Source organism: Coregonus lavaretus (assembly GCF_964263955.1).
Source record: "Coregonus lavaretus genome assembly, chromosome: 40".
NCBI lineage: Eukaryota > Metazoa > Chordata > Actinopteri > Salmoniformes > Salmonidae > Coregonus > Coregonus lavaretus.
This window is the reverse complement of record NC_140027.1, coordinates 11,504,067-11,523,180: the sequence shown is the minus strand read 5'-3', so window position 1 is coordinate 11,523,180 and position 19,114 is coordinate 11,504,067. Positions and strand designations below refer to the sequence as shown.

General features: G+C 41.4%; 1 protein-coding gene across 2 annotated transcripts in view; it reads right to left on the bottom strand.

Annotated features, from left to right (window-relative positions):
- Positions 1-19,114, bottom strand: part of sos1 (son of sevenless homolog 1) — a 71,230-nt gene that overhangs the window by 44,430 nt on the left and 7,686 nt on the right. For both annotated transcript variants that reach the window (XM_084156754.1, XM_084156753.1), the window contains exons 2-3: positions 3,086-3,211; positions 798-929 (exon numbers count right to left, since the gene is read on the bottom strand). In XM_084156754.1, coding sequence (XP_084012880.1) covers positions 798-929; positions 3,086-3,211 — 258 coding nt within the window. The remainder of the gene's footprint in view (positions 1-797; positions 930-3,085; positions 3,212-19,114) is intronic.

Genomic DNA, 19,114 nt, shown 5'->3' with positions numbered 1-19,114 from the left:
CTCGCTGCATCTAATCAAGATATTATTATTTTTTACTTTGACAAGAGTATTTTGTGTAGGTCCTTGACAACAAATGACAAATCCATTTTAATCCCACTTGTAACACAATTTTTTTGGGAAAAAGACAAAGGGTGTGAATACTTTCTGAAGGCACTGTACATCACTGAATACACCCTGCTGTTTCCTCAAAATGGCTCACAGCCTGACTAATGTACTGGGTGCTGAAGACCTAGGCTACATGCTGACCTTACAGTTCACTTCACTATGATTGGTCTAGCCACCAGGGTCATGTTCAGTAGGCACAAAAGTTTTGAAACAGCAATGTACTACCTGAAAGCAGGGTCCAACGTTAACTTTTTATTTGTAAATGCATTAGGGTCATGCAGGGCCCTAAGTTAAGTTCTCTCTCAAACAGTGTAATATAATTTAGCAATGTAGACATTTAATTATTTTGCTAGTATGTTCACTATTGAAGTTTTACTTTTGTAAACCACTTTTCCTAAAATAAATAAGCGATAGATTGATGAGCACTCCTTTTTACTCTGGACAGCTCATGTGTGCCGTGTGAAGGCATCAACTCAACTCATGTACTGCTCGAGTGCGCAGGAAGTTGTGACTCGCGAGGAGCGTGGTTGAATGAACGGCCAATCATTTTGCTCAAATACAAATACCATGACTTTTCCGTGTGTAGTCTTCAATGGTTTTCAATGGCAGACTGCAACACAGCAGGTAAACTGGAACGACAAAATGCGCTGAGAAGATACTGACCCATTCGGACGTTTGGGATTGTGGGTTACCTTGAGCAGCGGGTGGATCTTATCCACGGGCAGGGCCAAAGGATTCCTCCTCTTCCTCTTTTCGATGGCCGCCTGGGCGTCGGCGATAGCCCACTTATCGATAGGGTGAGGGAAACTCTTCTGCACTCGCTCCTGAGGGGAGGAAAGGAGGGAAGGATTGAGGGAGATCGAGAGTCCTTTAATAGTGCACTACTTTTAACCAGAGCCCTATGGGCCCCTGTCAAAAGTAGTGGACTAAATAGGGAATAGGGTGCCATTTGGGATCAGCCTTACTTATCTCTTATTTACTTAAATTACACATTTCCTGGTACTCTATTGATGCTGCATCCATAGGCAAAGCAAACATATCTTCGTTCACTGGGGTCAACATGCCACCTCCTCCTTCAAACTGCCCTATGACACTTCACAACACTTGACATAAGCATTTCCATGCATTCACCATTGTTTTATTGTCACAGACGTTTCACATGGGACTTTTCCCTTAAAAGGGACATCTAACAGGTTATGCCAATGGGAGGGCGGGTGTACGAATGCTTTCGGCTGTACATGTCAAGTGTCATGTCACACTTCCGCTGCAGGCACTACCAAGATGTCCCTTGACGTACGAGTTAGGCTAAGAGTTACTGTAACCCTTCAAAAACGGTGAGAACTACAAAATACATCCACAGTTAACGCATGACACCTTCATCAGCACTACATAAACATTCATAAGTGCTTATGTCAACAACTTCAGGTTGACATAGGCTTTCTGAGGCCTAGGCATTTACAAATGTTTGTGTTGTATATTAGAGGGTATCAAACATTACAATATACACAAGCACAAATTAGTGTGGTCAGTTACCAACCCAGGCAGGTCAAGGGTTAAAAAGGATGCGCAGGTCCAGGGTTAAAGTTCATACAAACAGGGTCACAGGGAGAGGTCAGAGAGCACAGAACTAAGGGAGGAGTAAACATGGTAAAAAGAGACCACATATCCGTGGTTCGACTTTACCATGCCCCATGGCTAGGGCCATGGACCCTAAAAAGCACCTGCGGATTTCATGTGATCCGTCTGCTCGCAAAAATGAGTCAAGGTGGACAAAACAAAAACAAAAGCAAGAGGTGAAAACAGGTTGGCCTTCTAAAACATGGACTGAACAAAGCAAGATTTCAGATGTTTTCTGCATTAGCTCATGTCAGTTATCATTACAGAAAAGCAAAAAGCAACACGGTAGTAGTAGCCATTAGTGTGATGATGTGCAAGAAAACATTCTCCTGTTCAATGACATAAAACCAAAACAGGAACTAAAAAGTTAATCATATGCAAAATATATATGAGACTGTTGTGAGTTCTGTTGAAATTACTGTCAAAATACATGTCTGCAAATAGCTGAACTTTTCTACCGGTCACTAAATCTCAGTGCAACACAAACCGTCTAAAGAACATGATCTGAGCTTAAAAGATCTGATCATAAAACACTGATCATTTCCCCTTTTTGGGTGGGCACATAAATCAACAACCTCTTTTACTGCCAGCCTGACTTCACCAGCTGTCAATAAAAAGTGTGTCTGCTACAGAATAAAATGTAGCTGAATGCTGTGATATGCTGTGACTGTGGGAAATTAAAAGAGGCAATCCGCAGTAGAAACCATGACAAAGCGGACTCCCCGCCCCTGCTTTGGGATGGGGCTGGAGAAATGTAACCATTCTCAAATTCATAGACAGAGCTATGGATGCAAGGACTGGCCATCCATGATATCAAAATTATAGTTTGTTTACAAATGTTGGAGTAAAACAAGCTTATATTTTGGGTTCTGATAGGGTATGACAGTTGAACTAAGCTCATGAGGCATTTATAAGTTATATTCTTCAAGAATGAATGGGTACAAATCATTAATTTATAAGTCCATCAATGGATGTACACTGAACAAAAACATAAAACGCAACATGCAACAATATCAAAGATTCTACTGAGTTACAGTTCTTATAAGGAAATCAGCTAATTTAAATAAATGAATTAGGCCCTAATCTATAGATTTCACATGCCTGGGAATACAGATGTGCATCTGTTGGTCAAAGATGCCTTAAACAAAACGTTGGGGCGTAGATCAGAAAACCAGTCAGTATCTGGTGTGACAAAACACTGAGCACACATTCCCCCTTTTCTCTATGTATTGGACCTTTTTGTCCAAAGCTCCTGTTATTGTTTTGGAAGTGTGTAAAACCCCCGCTGTTTATACTCTGTAAAAATGGGAGTCGACAAGGTTTTAGGTCCAGACACTGTTGCGTTATTGACACCGATCCTCACCTCCACGTCCTGCACGCTGCGTGGCTGTGCCTGGCAGAGCATGCTAAGCAGAAGGAGGATCAGCTCCTCGATGTACTGCAGCGCCTCCTCCTGGGACGACAGCTTGGGGTGCACCTGGCTCAGCACCTGCACAGGGACAGAGATGTGTATTAGTTCAGTATGAGTTGATAAAAAAATTTGACTGTTAAAAAAGGTTGGATCAGTAGAATATGTGGTAAACATGTATTAGTTCAGTATAGGTTGTGTTGATTATCTTTTTTTTTTATCAACTGTTAAAAAGCTTGGGGTGCATATGGCTCAGCACCTTTACATGGAAACTAAGAGAGATGTGGCTAGGCTACTAGTTCAGTATAGGTTCCTGCTGGGCCCAACTTGGTTGAATCAATGTTGTTTCCATGTAATGGAATCAACGTGGAAAACTGATTGGATTTGCAAAAAGTCATCAACGTAAAGGAATTTAGAGACGTTTTGTATTTTTTTCACCCAACTTTGAACCTAAATCCAATGACACAGTTAAAATGTTTGTTGATTTCACGTTAGTTGACAACTCAAATGTAAAATCAAAACTAGACGTTGAACTGACGTCTATGTTAAAAAATATATACAACTGTTCAAAACCTTGGGGTGCAACTGGAGAGACATGTTCTGGTTTAGTATAGTTTGGGTGTTTTCACACTTAATTATTTGTGCAGTGTGAACCCTCCAAAAGGAACTCAGACCCCTCAAAAGGGAAACGCTCTAAATTTAAGAACGGACAATCTGACAATGAACTGAATTTATGAATGCCCAGAGGGCACTCTGAACACACTCTGGAACTCCAGATTGAATTTGAGATTGGCCCAGATAGCAGAGGGGTCGTCCACATACAGTGAGGGAAAAAAATATTTGATCCCCTGCTGATTTTGTACGTTTGCCCACTGACAAAGAAATGATCAGTCTATAATTTTAATTGTAGGTTTATTTGAACAGTGAGAGACAGAATAACAACAAAAAAATCCTGAAAAACCCATGTCAAAAATGTTATAAATTGATTTGCATTTTAATAAGCATTTGACCCCCTCTCAATCACAAAGATTTCTGGCCCCAGGTGTCTTTTATACAGGTAACGAGCTGAGATTAGGAGTACACGCTTAAAGGGAGTGCTCCTAATCTCAGCTTGTTACCTTTATAAACGACACCTGTCCACAGAAGCAATCAATCAATCAGATTCCAAACTCTCCACCATGGCCAAGACCAAAGAGCTCTCCAAGGATGTCAGGGACAAGATTGTAGACCTACACAAGGCTGGAATGGGCTACAAGACCATCGGCAAGCAGCTTGGTGAGAAGGTGACAACAGTTGGTGCGATTATTCGCAAATGGAAGAAACACAAAATAACTGTCAATCTCCCTCGGCCTGGGGCTCCATGCAATGATCATGAGAACGGTGAGGAATCAGCCCAGAACTACATGGGAGGATCTTGTCAATGATCTCAAGGCAGCTGGGACCATAGTCACCAAGAAAACAATTGGCAACACACTACGCCGTGAAGGACTGAAATCCTGCAGCGCCCACAAGGTCCCCCTGCTCAAGAAAGCACATATACAGGCCCGTCTGAAGTTTGCCAATGAAAATCTGAATGATTCAAAGGAGAACTGGGTGAAAGTGTTGTGGTCAGATGAGACTAGCCAGTCTCCAGACCTTAATCCCATAGAAAATCTGTGGAGGGAGCTGATGGTTCGAGTTGCCAAACGTCAGCCTCGAAACCTTAATGACTTGGAGAAGATCTGCAAAGAGGAGTGGGACAAAATCCCTCCTGAGATGTGTGCAAACCTGGTGGCCAACTACAAGAAACGTCTGACCTCTGTGATTGCCAACAAGGGTTTTTCCACCAAGTACTAAGTCATGTTTTGGAGAGGGGTCAAATACTTATTTCCCTCATTAAAATGCAAATCAATTTATAACATTTTTGACATGCGTTTTTTCTGGATTTTCTTTTGTTATTCTGTCTCTCACTGTTCAAATAAACCTACCATTCAAATTATAGACTGATCATGTCTTTGTCAGTGGGCAAACGTACAAATCAGCAGGGGATCAAATAGCTCAGTGAGCAAAGTGAAACTATCATTTGTGGTATATCCAAAACAGGTGTGGAGGGTCACCTGCTTGTGAGAATCACCAACGTGAACTGCCTGAATTTCACTGGTATATTTACACAGGTAGTTCTCTGCAAAGTCAATATGCACGATGATATCCTCTTTCTGCAGATTCTCTTTTAATTCTCTCAGTTTGGAGTGTTGGTGTTGAATGTTGTATAAGTGTTTCCCCAACTTCTCTTTCAATCCTTTGGAGAAGTCCTCCGGTAGAATCTGCAGTGTGCCACATACCTTCTCTTTTACTGTCAAATGTACAGTGAACTTCTCCATGTTTACCGCTTTGTTTTTCCTTCTCTCCCTCTTCAGCTTTGTTTTCCCACTCAAACCACCATGTCTGCTCACCAGCATCAAAGTCAGATGTTTAAGCTCTTTTGCTTGGCAAAGGGAGCACTGTGTACATGGACTCTTTCTTCGGGTTCTCACAGCACAAAGACTCAATAAAGGTTCTCAATGTTGTTGCAGCTGATCACTTTGCGATACTGTAGTTTGTGCGCCATGAACTGGTGGTTGGCGTGGGTTTTGCAGAGGCATGTGTCCCTATCCAAGACGGTTGCTTGACAACCCAAAATTGACATATTTTGCAGAATTCATAGTAGGAAATTTGAATCTCAGAATATTCCCTCTTAAACTTCTGATAAAAGTTCTGAATTGTCCAATTCAAGAAGCACTTTTTTTCTTGTTCCTCGTTAGTGTGTCCTTTTTCCCTGTTGTTGCTCTACTGTTGTCATCACGTTCATAGATTTTCTCTTCTGTGGCTGTGCTAATTCTGTTACACTGCTTTTTCATGGAGTAATGAAGACTTGTTGGCCTGTTTTCTTTTGCCCTCATTACTTTTGTTGAAAATTCTCTTTGACCAGGCCATACTTTCTCAGATGTTGCCTCTGAGCATTTTTGAAGCCACTTTTTTGTCCTTGGCACTGCGCATGTTTTGATACTTTTGCTTTAACTCTGAAATGATGGCATTTTGAAACAATAAAATCCTTCTCAAGTTCTTCGGAGTTCCCTTAATTTGCTGTTTTGTCTTTGTCTTTGGGGAATCTTGTCTCTCCATTTTCTTCATCAGCTTTCCGGAAAGCATGATCAAGTTTGACATTTGTCATGCAAAGATCTCTGTATGTTTTTGAGCGACCTCTTCCAACCTTTTTCCTTCCATTAAGTATTCGACTTGTCATTCCTCTTGCAGACGATGGGGAAGGGGTATCAGGGCGTGCATCAGCGGCAGGTAAGTTAGGGGCAGGTATGTTGCCCTCTGGCTGCAAATCATCTGGTGACTGAGGTGGTGTGTTGCCTGATAGGTAGGTCTTCTATTCCGTTGGTTGCATTTCCATTGCCTTCTCTTGCTTCTTTGTTCTCGCTTTGTAAGCTTAGAGATAGATTTAACTTCTCCCTTCTCTTTTTTCTTCCAGTATCTCTCCCTGTCTTTTTGCAGATGTTCCTGGTATCATATAGGATATTTTTTTTGTTTTGTTTCTATGTCTGTGACCTCTGTGCTGTTTTATGTGGCATCTTCTAAAAACCAAGAAAAATACTACTTAAGTTTTCAACTTGTGCACACCGTCGAGCATTTTCTAGATTAAATTAATTAAAAACATGATTAAATAAGCCTAAAATAAAAAAACAATGGATTTTTGTAATTTCCACCACATTCTGTCATTTCCACCACAGTTAAGTTTGTGATGGAAATGACTAATTTCTTCTACATTTTTTGGAGAAAAATTACAGGCTATTTAGCATGCTTTGGCTAGTATTACAACTAGCATATAGTTTACACCAAATACATACAATATACACATTTTTACAAAATTCTACCACAAATTAAAGAATTTATAGCCTGTTTGGAAATGACTGACAAAAATATTCTCTATACAAGCAATATTTACCTAGATTTTTCTTCAACTTCTAGACATCACATCTGGAACAACTGTCTGCTGCAGCCATGTGCTTCAGTGTCACAATACGTTTCCATGCTAACTAAGTTAACATTCTCTTGAAAAAACTTTATTAATGAGGAATTTGTCCTCAGTGGTGGAAATGACACCACTACCAAAGGACAGGTATATTTTGTGTAAAAAACAAAGGGCATGCTCACAATAAATATTGATATAGATTTTATTTAATTGACTCTTTCTCTAGTAGATAACATTATATAAATGTGTAATTATTCATGTTCTCATAGAAAAACATAGAAGTTCAAAAGTCTGGTCAGGGACAAGGGCAAAACAGTGGAATTGAGGTATAAATGCATCTGCAAAGTAGCTAAAATACTTGATAGAGAAGAGTTAAAAAAGTCTGGGGTGATTGTAGTGTGAACTTAACATGTAAAGAATACAAACATTGAAATTAAATTCAAAAAAATGTACCCAGAGGACATAGAAGTGGCCGTAGTTGCAGAATCACCCATCTACAGAAATAAGACAGATCCTGGTTCTGTTGCCTGTTTGAGTGTTCGGTTGATAGCCTACTGATTCCGTGAGCACCAAGCCTCATGCAACAATTTCACAATATTTGTATTTAATCTTTGCTATGCTGTAATAAAGGCTTTACACTTTGTTTTCATTAGACCAGCCTCTGGTATTATTTACCATTTATTTAGTGTTGTTTACACTGTTCCAAATGGTCTGAAAAATTATATTTATAAAACCCTCCTTTTTCCTTGATCTCCTTCGTATTGTTATTATTACTATTATTATGATAATCATTATAATAATAAGTAATGTCATTATCATTAGTAGGCTTAGTATATCAGTCTTGTATAACAACCATTGAGCTGTAGGCCTAAAGCGCATACCGTTTAGTCTTAATACCGTAACTTACTTACGCCTATATTTCAATACTTATATAGGCTACTGTCTCAATCAATCATTTGTTCATGTCATCACACATCATACGAGTCATTCATGATGTGAAATGCAATCGAGCATTTTAGTTTTTAAATAAAATAACAAAGCGACCATTGAATTAGCGTAAACAATTAATAGGCCTAAACCGTTCCACTTCGGAAATTGCATTCACCAATGAGTGCGCTGTTTAGTCTTTGCTGTAATAAAGGCTTTACAAAAAACATTACAAACTCGCTTGTACCCTTATAATTTATTTAGCGTTGTTTAGATTGTTCCAAACGGTCAGAAAAACTATATTATAATCTAACAGCACCTGTTTGGCACACATAGGCCTAATTTGCATGCAGCGCTTGTTCCTTGCCTTCTTTTTCTTGATCTCCAGTATTTTCCACAACTAGTCAAATGTATTCCACACATCTGACTTCCCCTTTACCTCCTGAGCAACCAGCAAACATTCACCTGTTTCCAGTTTATTTGTCACGTCTTGTGCATCCATTTTGCTGTCACACGTGTTACGGAGTTCAGAGTTTGTTATAAGCAAGTTATTGATGTGATTATGATACGCTATAGGACAGGCCCTATTGGTCACGGGCATGCGAAGCACATGTTTCACATAAAGAGAGCAAGGGTTGAGGGAACAGAGAATGTTTTTCATAAACAAATTAGGGATTTCGGTAACATAATTTTCCAGTCAGAAATGGCTGTAATTAGGTTGCAGCTTCAGTAACACGGACATCGCTACACACACTGATGTTCTGGTGGTCGCTGCAGCAGGGAGGAGAGCGAGACAACGGGTGCACAGTCACTCGCTGCCTTTTTTTTTTTTTTAACACAGCGCAGCAAGTCTGAGCCAGGCGGCACAGTCAAATCAATTGCGGTTGGACTCCCTGTAGTCATTTGAGTGTCTTCATTATTTCATCAAACAGTTCGCTTACAGCATCAGACATGCTCAGTGCATATAGTTGATTTGATTGAAACACATATGGAAACACATATATGGAAAAACACGTTTAAAATGTTTGACCAATCGATTGGTCGAAAGAACAGAAAATAGTTGGTCGACCTATATCTTTTTTTGTCGGGGACAGCCCTACTATTTTTGACTGATGACTGACATAAGGGTGTGTATGTGATAGGCCTATCTGGTTTATATGATTATGATGGTCATAATGCTGCTTGACAGTGTCATAAAGTGTATTTTCTTAGTCCAAGTAAAGTGACACAGGATGGTCGTAATGCTTCATGACAGTGTCATAAAAGTGATTTAAAATATGATGGAAAAAAACATGACTAAAGAATTCATTACAACAAAGGATTTAAGAAACACACTTCCAAAACGAAAATAAACTTATTGGCAGGGAAAAAACTCATTTGAATAAATGTAGGTTTTGACATTCTTATGTAGGTGTCATAACCAGCCAAAACAATAACGCAATGAACGTCGCAACAGGTGTAAATATGGGTCATGACAAGTTATGTCTGCTGTTTTGACATATTATTACATGATTATGACCATGTCATAACGTGTTACGACACTGGGTGTCAAGTAAAGTGTTACCGAAGATGATCTGCAGGTTCGCAGAAAAAATAAGTGCTGTTTTTGGATACTGTTTAGCGATTGTCAAGGATGCACAGACATTCCAAAATATGTGTGGAGTACTTAGTTCAGATTATTTGTTTGCAATATGTGATCTATAGGCTAAGATAGCTGTTTATACGATTGTGGGGTTTGAGTAGTGTGAGAAGACAACATATTTGGTGCCTCTGATCTGGCGGACTCACTAAACACACATGCTTTGTTTGTAAATGATGTCTGACTGTTGGAGTGTGCTCCTGGCTATCTGTTAATGGTGCCGTCTGGTTTGCTTATTAAAAGGAATTTGAAATGATTTATACTTTTAATACTTAAGTATATTTTAGCAATAACATTTACTTTTGATGCTCAAGTATATTTAAAACCAAATACTTTTAGACTTTTACTCAAGTAGTATTTTACTGGGTGACTTTCACTTGAGTCATTTTCTATTAAGGTATCTTTACTTTCACTCAAGTATGACAATTGGGTACTTTTTACACAAAGTAGGGATACCTAGCTATCCGATAACACATTCTGATGGAATGGCTTGTCCTGCACTTTGTAAAAACCCAGAGTGCATTGAGGGAATGTCGGAAAAAGCTCTTGAATCCTTTCTAAACATAGCATTATGTGAATGCAAAGAGGACTCGGACCACAAAATAGGTGAAGTGAACTGGCAAAAGAGTTGAGTCCTCATTCAAAGGCAGTTATTTCGCTTTTTTTTTTTACCCCAGAGTTCACTTTAAAGAGGACTGAGATAGGTTATTTTAAAAGAGGACTATGTAAAAACAAATGTACTGTTGAAAAAAGGTTGGATTTCTCATGTGAGCCACTTAAACACAGACAGAATACAATAGTCTACTTTTTACTGAAAGTAGGCTAGACTTCACACTTTCAGAGATACTTTTGGTTGGCTAGGATGCGGTGGAATATAATGGAAAGAACAAAAAAGACAAATAGGCTTGTAGTGTGGCTCCCCTTTAGAGACGCACTCTAGATGTGCATTTGCAAATTGCAATACAGCCGACAAGTTAATTATTAGGCCTACCTGATTAAATGCAAATTCAGAGTGCTGTGTTCACCAGTACCTAGCCTACTCAAATACATTCTTAATCTGGATAGGTCTATCTGCATTCCAGTCAAGTGCACTCAATCATGACAGTCACAAGTCACTGTATAGAAACACCTGTTCTTATAATAATATGCCATTTAGCAGACGCTTTTATCCAAAGCGACTTACAGTCATGCGTGCATACATTTTTGTGTATGGGTGGTCCCGGGGATCGAACCCACTACCTTGGCGTTACAAGCGCCGTGCTCTACCAGCTGAGCTACAGAGGACCACGTTCTTGCAGAACATGCCCATCATAACGTAGACCTAAACTCCTTCAACACAGCCCATGGTTGGCTTTTAATCAAACACCAGACATAGGCTACTTGATTATTGATGAAAGCTATTTTCCAAGTCAATTAATATATTTCAAGCAGGAAATTGCTATTTAAGTACTCATTATCCAAAACGAATTGTGTGTTACTCGTGGCCTACCTTTTGGTGCTGCATCTCCTAACCATCATCCATCAAGTTGGTAAAGACAATACATCCATCTTAACTTTATGGTTGGTAATGTGTCAAATACATTAGGGAAAAGGTACAGAATTATAGACTACACTAGTTTAGGTTGGAATAAGCATACGTTTGCGGTTGCAGCTCGTGGAATGGGACTCCTGCCTCTAAAGCTGTGTCACTGGCAACTGACCGAGCCCAGTGACGAAAGCATGAAGAGAGCACAGCAGACACTCCGGTCTCCTCACTTCGCCTCACCAGCCGAGGCATCCCATCAGAGCATGACTAAGCAAGCTCTGAGCGTCTCTACTCGCCTCCTCCTCTTAGAGAGGACATGGTCTCTACCCAACTTGGCAGCACTTCAGAGGCAGAGAGAGTAGGTCCCCACGTGTCGGACATACGCACCACCAACAAAGGCTCTCCACCTGGGAGTGGTGTGACGAATCACACTTGGTCCTCAATACCAACAAGACCAAAGAGATGTGCATAGACTTCAGGAAGCGTTCAACACCTACTTCTGCAACATCTATCAGAGGTCAGAACATAGAGATTGTAGAGGAATACAAATATCTGGGTGCCAATAAGCTTCAGTGGAGGAAATGTACATGTATATACACTACATTGTTCAGTATACATACACCACATGACCAAAAGTATGTGGACACCTGCTTGTCAAACATCTCATTCTAAAATCATGGGCATAAATATGGAGTTGGTCCCCCCTTTGCTGCAATATCAGCCTCCACTCTTCTGGGAAAGCTTTCCACTAGATGTTGGAACATTGCTGCGGGGACTTGCTTCCATTCAGCCACAAGAGCATTAGTGAGGTAGGGAACTGATGTTGGGCGATTAGGCCTGGCTCGCAGTCGGCGTTCCAATTAACCCCAAAGGTGTTCGATGGGTTTGAGGTCAGGTCTCTGTGTAGGCCATTCAAATTCTTCCACACCGATCCCAACAAACCATTTCTGTATGGACCTCGCTTTGTGCACGAGGGCAATGTCACGCTGAAACAGGAAAGGGCCTTCCCCAAACTGTTGCCACAGAGTTGGAAGCACAGAATCGTCTAGAATGTCATCGTATGCTGTAGCGCAAACCATGGAAAACAGCCTCAAACCATTATTCCTCCCCCACCAAACTTTACAGTTGGAACTATGCATTTCAGGCAGGTAGCGTTCTCCTGGCATCCGCCAAACCTAGATTCGTCCGTCGGACTGCCAGATGGTGAAGCGTGATTCATCACTCCAGAGAACGTGTTTCCACTGCTCCAGATTCCAATGGCGGCGAGCTTTACACCACTCCAGCCGAAGCTTGGCATTGCGCATGGTGATCTTAGGCTTTTGTGCGGCTGCTCGGCCATAGAAACCCATTTCATGAAGCTCCTGACGAACAGTTATTGTGCTGAAGTTGCTTCCAGAGGCAGTTTGGAACTCGGTAGTGAGTGTTGCAACCGAGGACAGACGATTTTTACGAGCCACGCGCTTCAGCACCTGGCGGTCCCGTTCTGTGAGCTTGTGTAACCTACCACTTCGCGGCTCAGCTGTTGTTGCTCACAATAACAGCACTTACAGTTGACCGGGGCAGCTCTAGCAGGGCAGAAATTTTACGAACTGACTTGTTGGAAAGGTGGCATCCCATGATTGGTTCCAACTGCCGTATCTTTGTGAGACGTGGTGTGGGTGAACGGATTATCTCCTCATGTGTATTTCCCACCATAAAGCATGGAGGAGGAGGTGTTATGGTGTGGGGGTGCTTTGCTGGTGACACTGTCTGTGATTTATTTAGAATTCAAGGCACACTTAACCTGCATGGCTACCACAGCATTCTGCAGCGATATGCCATCCCATATGGTTTTGCCTTAGTGGGACTATCATTTGTTTTTCAACAGGACAATGCCCCAACACACCTCCAAGCTGTGTAATAGTTATTTTACCAAGAAGAAGAGTGATGGAGTGCTGCATCAGATGACCTAGCCTCCACAATCCACCGACCTCAACTCAATTGAGATGGTTTGGGATGAGTCGGATGGCAGAGTGAAGGAAAAGCAGCCAACAAGTGCTAAGCATATGTGGGAACTCCTTCAAGACTGTTGGAAAAGCATTTCAGGTGAAGCTGGTTGACAGAATGCCAAGAGTGTGCAAAGCTGTCATCAAGGCAAAGGGTGGCTATTTGAAGAATTTGACACTTTTTTGGTTACTACATGATTCCATATGTGTTATTTCATAGTTTTGATGTCTTCACTATTATTCTACAATGTAGAAAATAGTACAAATAAAGAAAAACCTTTGAATGAGTAGGTGTGTCCAAACTTTTGACTGGTACTGTACGTTCAGCGTATGTATGTACAGTTGAAGTCGGAAGTTTACATACACTTAGGTTGGAGTCATTAAAACTTATTTTTCAACCACTTCACAAATTTCTTGTTAACAAACTATAGTTTTGGCAAGTCGGTAAGGACATTTGTTTACAGACATATTATTTCACTTATAATTAACTGTATCACAATTCCAGTGGGTCAGAAGTTTACATACACTAAGTTGACTTTGCCTTTAGCTTGGAAAATTCCAGAAAATGTCATGGCTTTAGAAGCTTCTGATAGGCTAATTTACATCATTTGAGTCAATTGGAGGTGTACCTGTGGATGTATGTCAAGGCCTACCTTCAAACTCAGTGCCTCTTTGCTTGACATCATGGGAAAATCAAAAGAAATCAGCCAAGACCTCAGAAAAAATATTGTAGACCTCCACAAGTCTGGTTTATCCTTGGGAGCAATTTCCAAACGCCTGAAGGTACCACTTCTTCTGTACAAACAATAGTACGCAAGTATAAACACCATGGGACCACGCAGCCGTCATACCGCTCAGGAAGGAGACGCGTTCTGTCTCCTAGAGATGAACGTACTTTGGTGCGAAAGTGCAAATCAATCCCAGAACAACAGCAAAGGACCTTGTGAAGATGCTGGAGGAAACAGGTACAAAAGTATCTATATCCACAGTAAACCGAGTCCTATATCGACATAACCTGAAATGCCGCTCAGCAAGGAAGAAGCCACTGCTCCAAAACCGCCATAAAAAAGCCAGACTACGGTTTGCAACTGCACATGGAGACAAAGATCATACTTTTTGGAGAAATGTCCTCTGGTCTAATGAAACAAAAATAGAACTGTTTGGCCATAATGACCATCGTGTTTGGAGGAAAAAGGGGGTAACTTGCAACCCGAAGAACACCATCCCAACCGTGAAGCACGGGGGTGGCAGCATCATGCTGTGGGGGCGCTTTGCTGCAGGAGGGACTGGTGCACTTCATAAAATAGATGGCATCATGAGGAAGGAAAGTTATGTGCATATATTGAAGCAACATTTCAAGAAATCAGTCAGGAAGTTAAAACTTGGTCGCAAATGGGTCTTCCAAATGGACAATGACCCCAAGCATACTTCCAAAGTTGTGGCAAAATGGCTTAAGGACAAGAAAATCAAGGTATTGGAGTGGCCATCACAAAGCCCTGACCTCAATCCTATAGAAAATGTGTGGGCAGAACTGAAAAAGCGTGTGCGAGCAAGGTGGCCTAAAAAACCTGACTCAGTTACACCAGCTCTGTCAGGAGGAATGGGCCAAAATTCACCCAACTTATTGTGGGAAGCTTGTGGAAGGCTACCCGAAACGTTTGACCCAAGTTAAACAATTTAAAGGCAATGCTACCAAATACTAATTGAGTGTATGTAAACTTCTGACCCATTGGGAATGTGATGAAAAAAAAAAAATCGGACATTTCACATTCTTAAAATAAAAAAGTGGTGATCCTAACAGACCTAAAACAGTGAGCAAACTTCAGTTAGAAGGGCAGAGAATCGGAACGCGGCAAAAAACGTACTGCAGCTGAAGTGCAATCTTCTCCCATCACAAGGCAAAAAAAAATGCCCAGTGGACATCTCCTATAGAAATCCTGAGGTTGTTGTACTGGGTCTATAAAGCCTGAATGTGAAGTGGTGACGCACAAGGCTGCAGCCATGCAATTAGTTTCTAAAAGGAACAAAAAGCACTGAGAGGGTTTCTATAGAACTACAGTACCCAGAAGGTCAGGGTTCTCCAATGCCTCCATTCCATTCCATTCGACACACACCAGTGGAGGCTCCTCTGAGGAGGAAGGGGAGGACCATCCTCCTCAGTGAACTTCATAAAAATAATTAAACATTAAAAAAGTTATCATTTTTTAGATAAAACTATACTAAATATATTCACGTCACCAAATAATTGATTAAAACACACTGTTTTGTAAGGAAGGTCTACAGTAGCCTCAGCAGCACTCTGTAGGGTAGCACAATGGAGTAGCCAGAGGACAGCTAGCTTCTGTCCTCCTCTGGGTACATTGACTTCAATACAAAACCTAGGAGGCTCATGGTTCTCACCCCCTTCCATAGACTTACACAGTAATTATGACAACTTCCTGAGGACATCCTCCAACCTATCAGAGCTCTTGCAGCATGAACTGACATGTCCACCCAATGAAAGGTTCAGAGAATGAATCTAGTACTGAAAGCATAAGCTACAGCTAGCTAGCACTGCAGTGCATAAAATGTGGTGAGTAGTTGACTCAAAGAGAAAGACAATAGTTGAACAGTTAAATTCATTTCTTCCAAAATAAAGGAGAACCGAGAGTGAGAGTATTCAGACCCCTTGACTTTTTCCACATTTTGTTACATTACAGCCTTATCCTAAAATTGATTAAATCGTTTTTATATCTAAAATATCAAACAAACTTAAATATTACATTGACATAAGTATTCAGACCCTTTACTCAGTACTTTGTTGAAGCACCTTTGGCAGCGATTACAGCCTCAAGTGTTCTTGGGTATGACTCTACACGCTTGGCACACCTGTATTTGGGGAGTTTCTCCCATTCTTCTCTGCAGATCCTCTCAAGCTCTGTCAGGTTGGATGGGGAGCATTGCTGCACAGCTATTTTCAGGTCTCTCCAGAGATGTTCGATCGGGTTTAAGTTCAGGCTCTGGCAGGGCCACTCAAGGACATTCAGAGACTTCGCCTCAGTCGGAGGTCCTGAGAGCTCTGGAGCAGGTTTTCATCATTGATCTCTCTGTACTTCGCGCCGTTCATCTTTGCCTCGATCCTGATTAGTCTCCCAGTCCCTGCCACTGAAAACATCCCCACAGCATGATTCTGCCAACACCATGCTTCACCGTAGGGATGGTGCCAGGTTTCCTCCAGACGTGACACTTGGCATTCAGGCCAAACAGTCCAATCTTGGGTTCATCAGACCAGAGAATCTTGTTTCTCATGGTCTGAGAGTCTTTAGGTGCCTTTTGGCAAACTCCAAGCGGGCTGTCATGTGCCTTTTACTGAGGAGTGGCTTCCGTCTGGCCACTCTACCATAAATGCCTGACTGTTGGAGTGCTGCAGAGATGGTTGTCCTTCTGGAAGGTTATCCCATCTCCACAGAGGAACTCTGGAGCTCTGTCAGAGTGACCATCGGGTTCATGGTCACCTCCCTGACAAAGGCCCTTCTCCCCCGATTGCTCAGATTGGCCGGGCAGCCAGCTCTAGGAAGTGTCTTGGTGGTTCCAAGCTTCTTCCATTTAAGAATGATGGAGGCCACTGTGTTCTTGGGGACCTTCAATGCTGCAGACATTTTTTGGTACCATTCCCCAGATCTGTGCCTCGACACAATCCTGTCTTGGCGCTCTACGGACAATTCCTTCGACCTCATGGCTTGGTTTTTGCTCTGACATGCCCTGTCAACTGTGGGACCTTATATGGACAGGTGTGTGCCTTTCCAAATCATGTCCAATCAATTGACTTTACCACAGGTGCTCCAATCAAGTTGTAGAAACATCTCAAGGATGATCAATAGAAACAGGGTGCACCTGAGCTCAATTTCGAGTCTCATAGCAAAGGGTCTGAATACTTATGTAAATAAAAATCTGTTTTCGCTTTGTCATTATGTGGTATTGGGTGTAGATTGCCGAGGATTTTTTTTTATTTCATCCATTTTAGAATAAGGCTGTAACATCACAAAATGTGGAAAAAGTCAAGGGATCTGAATACTTTCTGAAGGCACTGTATATATACATATATATGGTTGTATTTTTTTTAAAAACCTTCACTTAGCTAGCAAATGCAGCTAGCTAGTTTAGCCTACTCAAACACCCAGCTCAAACAGAGATGGATGCTATGTTAGCTAACTGGCTATCCAACACTGGAACTCTTCCAAGTCAAGATAAGCTTTTGGTTTTATTAATGTATTGCCACCGGGGCTTGCCGGTGTAACTGCTAAACTGCTTTCTGACTGTACACTGTACTGCATGATTGTAGCGGGTTTACTAACGCGTTAGTTCTAATAGCTATGTTGACTATGACTAGACAATGATGTAGGCTGTGTGTCTAGTGGCTAGCGGTCATGATACGAAGGTTTGGCTTGGAAAGGTTTTTTCGCCTGGTCACAGATAGCTGATGTGTTGTGCACTGAAGTCCAAAAGCAACGGGAAAAGGTGATAGGAGAGCGAGTAGATAGTTGTGAGAAGGAATTATATATACAACGAGCAAATTGAGCATGCTGTTTTTATGTGGCTGCTATGAAAGTGAACTGTGTCTGCGTGTGATCAGGGGTGTATTCATCCCGCCGATTCTGTTGAAAAACTTTTCTTAAAACGGAAGCAAACAGAACCGGGATAAAACATACCTGAATTTGTACAATAGATACTCATTTGTAACTGTTGGACTAATGATTACCCCCTAGATCAGCTAGATGCAGGCAAGAGTGTGCAAGGCGGTATTGAATGTGTCACTGTCTCACCTTGATTACTAAATTCTCTCGACCCGTGCACCTACGTAGTAAACTTTAATTCCCAGGCTAGGTTGTAGAAACCTCATGATGGGTACAGTATCATGTAGTAGCCTAAAACTATCGACGTTTAATTGAGCTGGGTGAATTGAATATGAATGAGTCATCCAATATGCTGTTATAGAAACAAGGCAATGCTCATTAAAAAAATAATCATCATCCTCCTCCTCTTAAAAACAGCAACACCGCCACGACACACACCTACCTACCTACCTACCTACCTATCTCAACTTGCGTCGGAACACACAGAGGTATTCATCTGTCGTGGGCATATACGTAGGTGCTTTCAGAAGTGTGTTTTGAGTGGGGAACGATCAAGGTCTAACATGAGGTCCTGAGATAATGTAAAAGACATCATGATTGTCGACGGGAAAAACTGAGATTTAGTAGAAAGCTCAGCTTGTAGAGGACCTGTATGCTGGAATACATTGCATGCTGCAATTCTTTACAGCGTTTTATCATTCTTCTTCCTTTGCTCTGCCTCCTTGTGAAGGTAAATTAGAAATAAACTAGGAAGTGCAAACAAGTCTTAAAACCCATTATAATAATCAGAATAAATGAGTTGCAAATAAAAATCTGGACACACACAACAATATCATATATGGAGGGTAGGTTTATGGGAAGCTCCCAGAAAAGTTAGAAGAAGGCTCATTATTCCAACTGAAAATTGGGGGGCAACTCAATGCTCCCCCACAGAAACAATGCTTAAGGTGGACTTTAAAATAAACAACACGTTTTGAGTTGAAATGTTCTTCCAGCCTTTCCGTGTCCTCACATCCAGACGTGTAGTAGAGCAGTGTGGTCCTCTGATAGATAACGTCAAGTTGAGTATAATTGAACACTTGGTTGCAAATCCAAGGTCACTCTCCAACCTCAGGTTATGAGTGGACTGAGTGTCATTCTTGAGGGGAGTCTGGGAGTCTCAAATCCAGAGTAAGCTGCTGATCATGTGAATCAAGTTTGTTGTTGATGATTCAAGCTCAAGTTAATTGACTCCAGATGTGCAAGGTGGCCTTGTGAGCCCAAGCTCCACATGACCGCTTGACATGATCCTGTGTCAC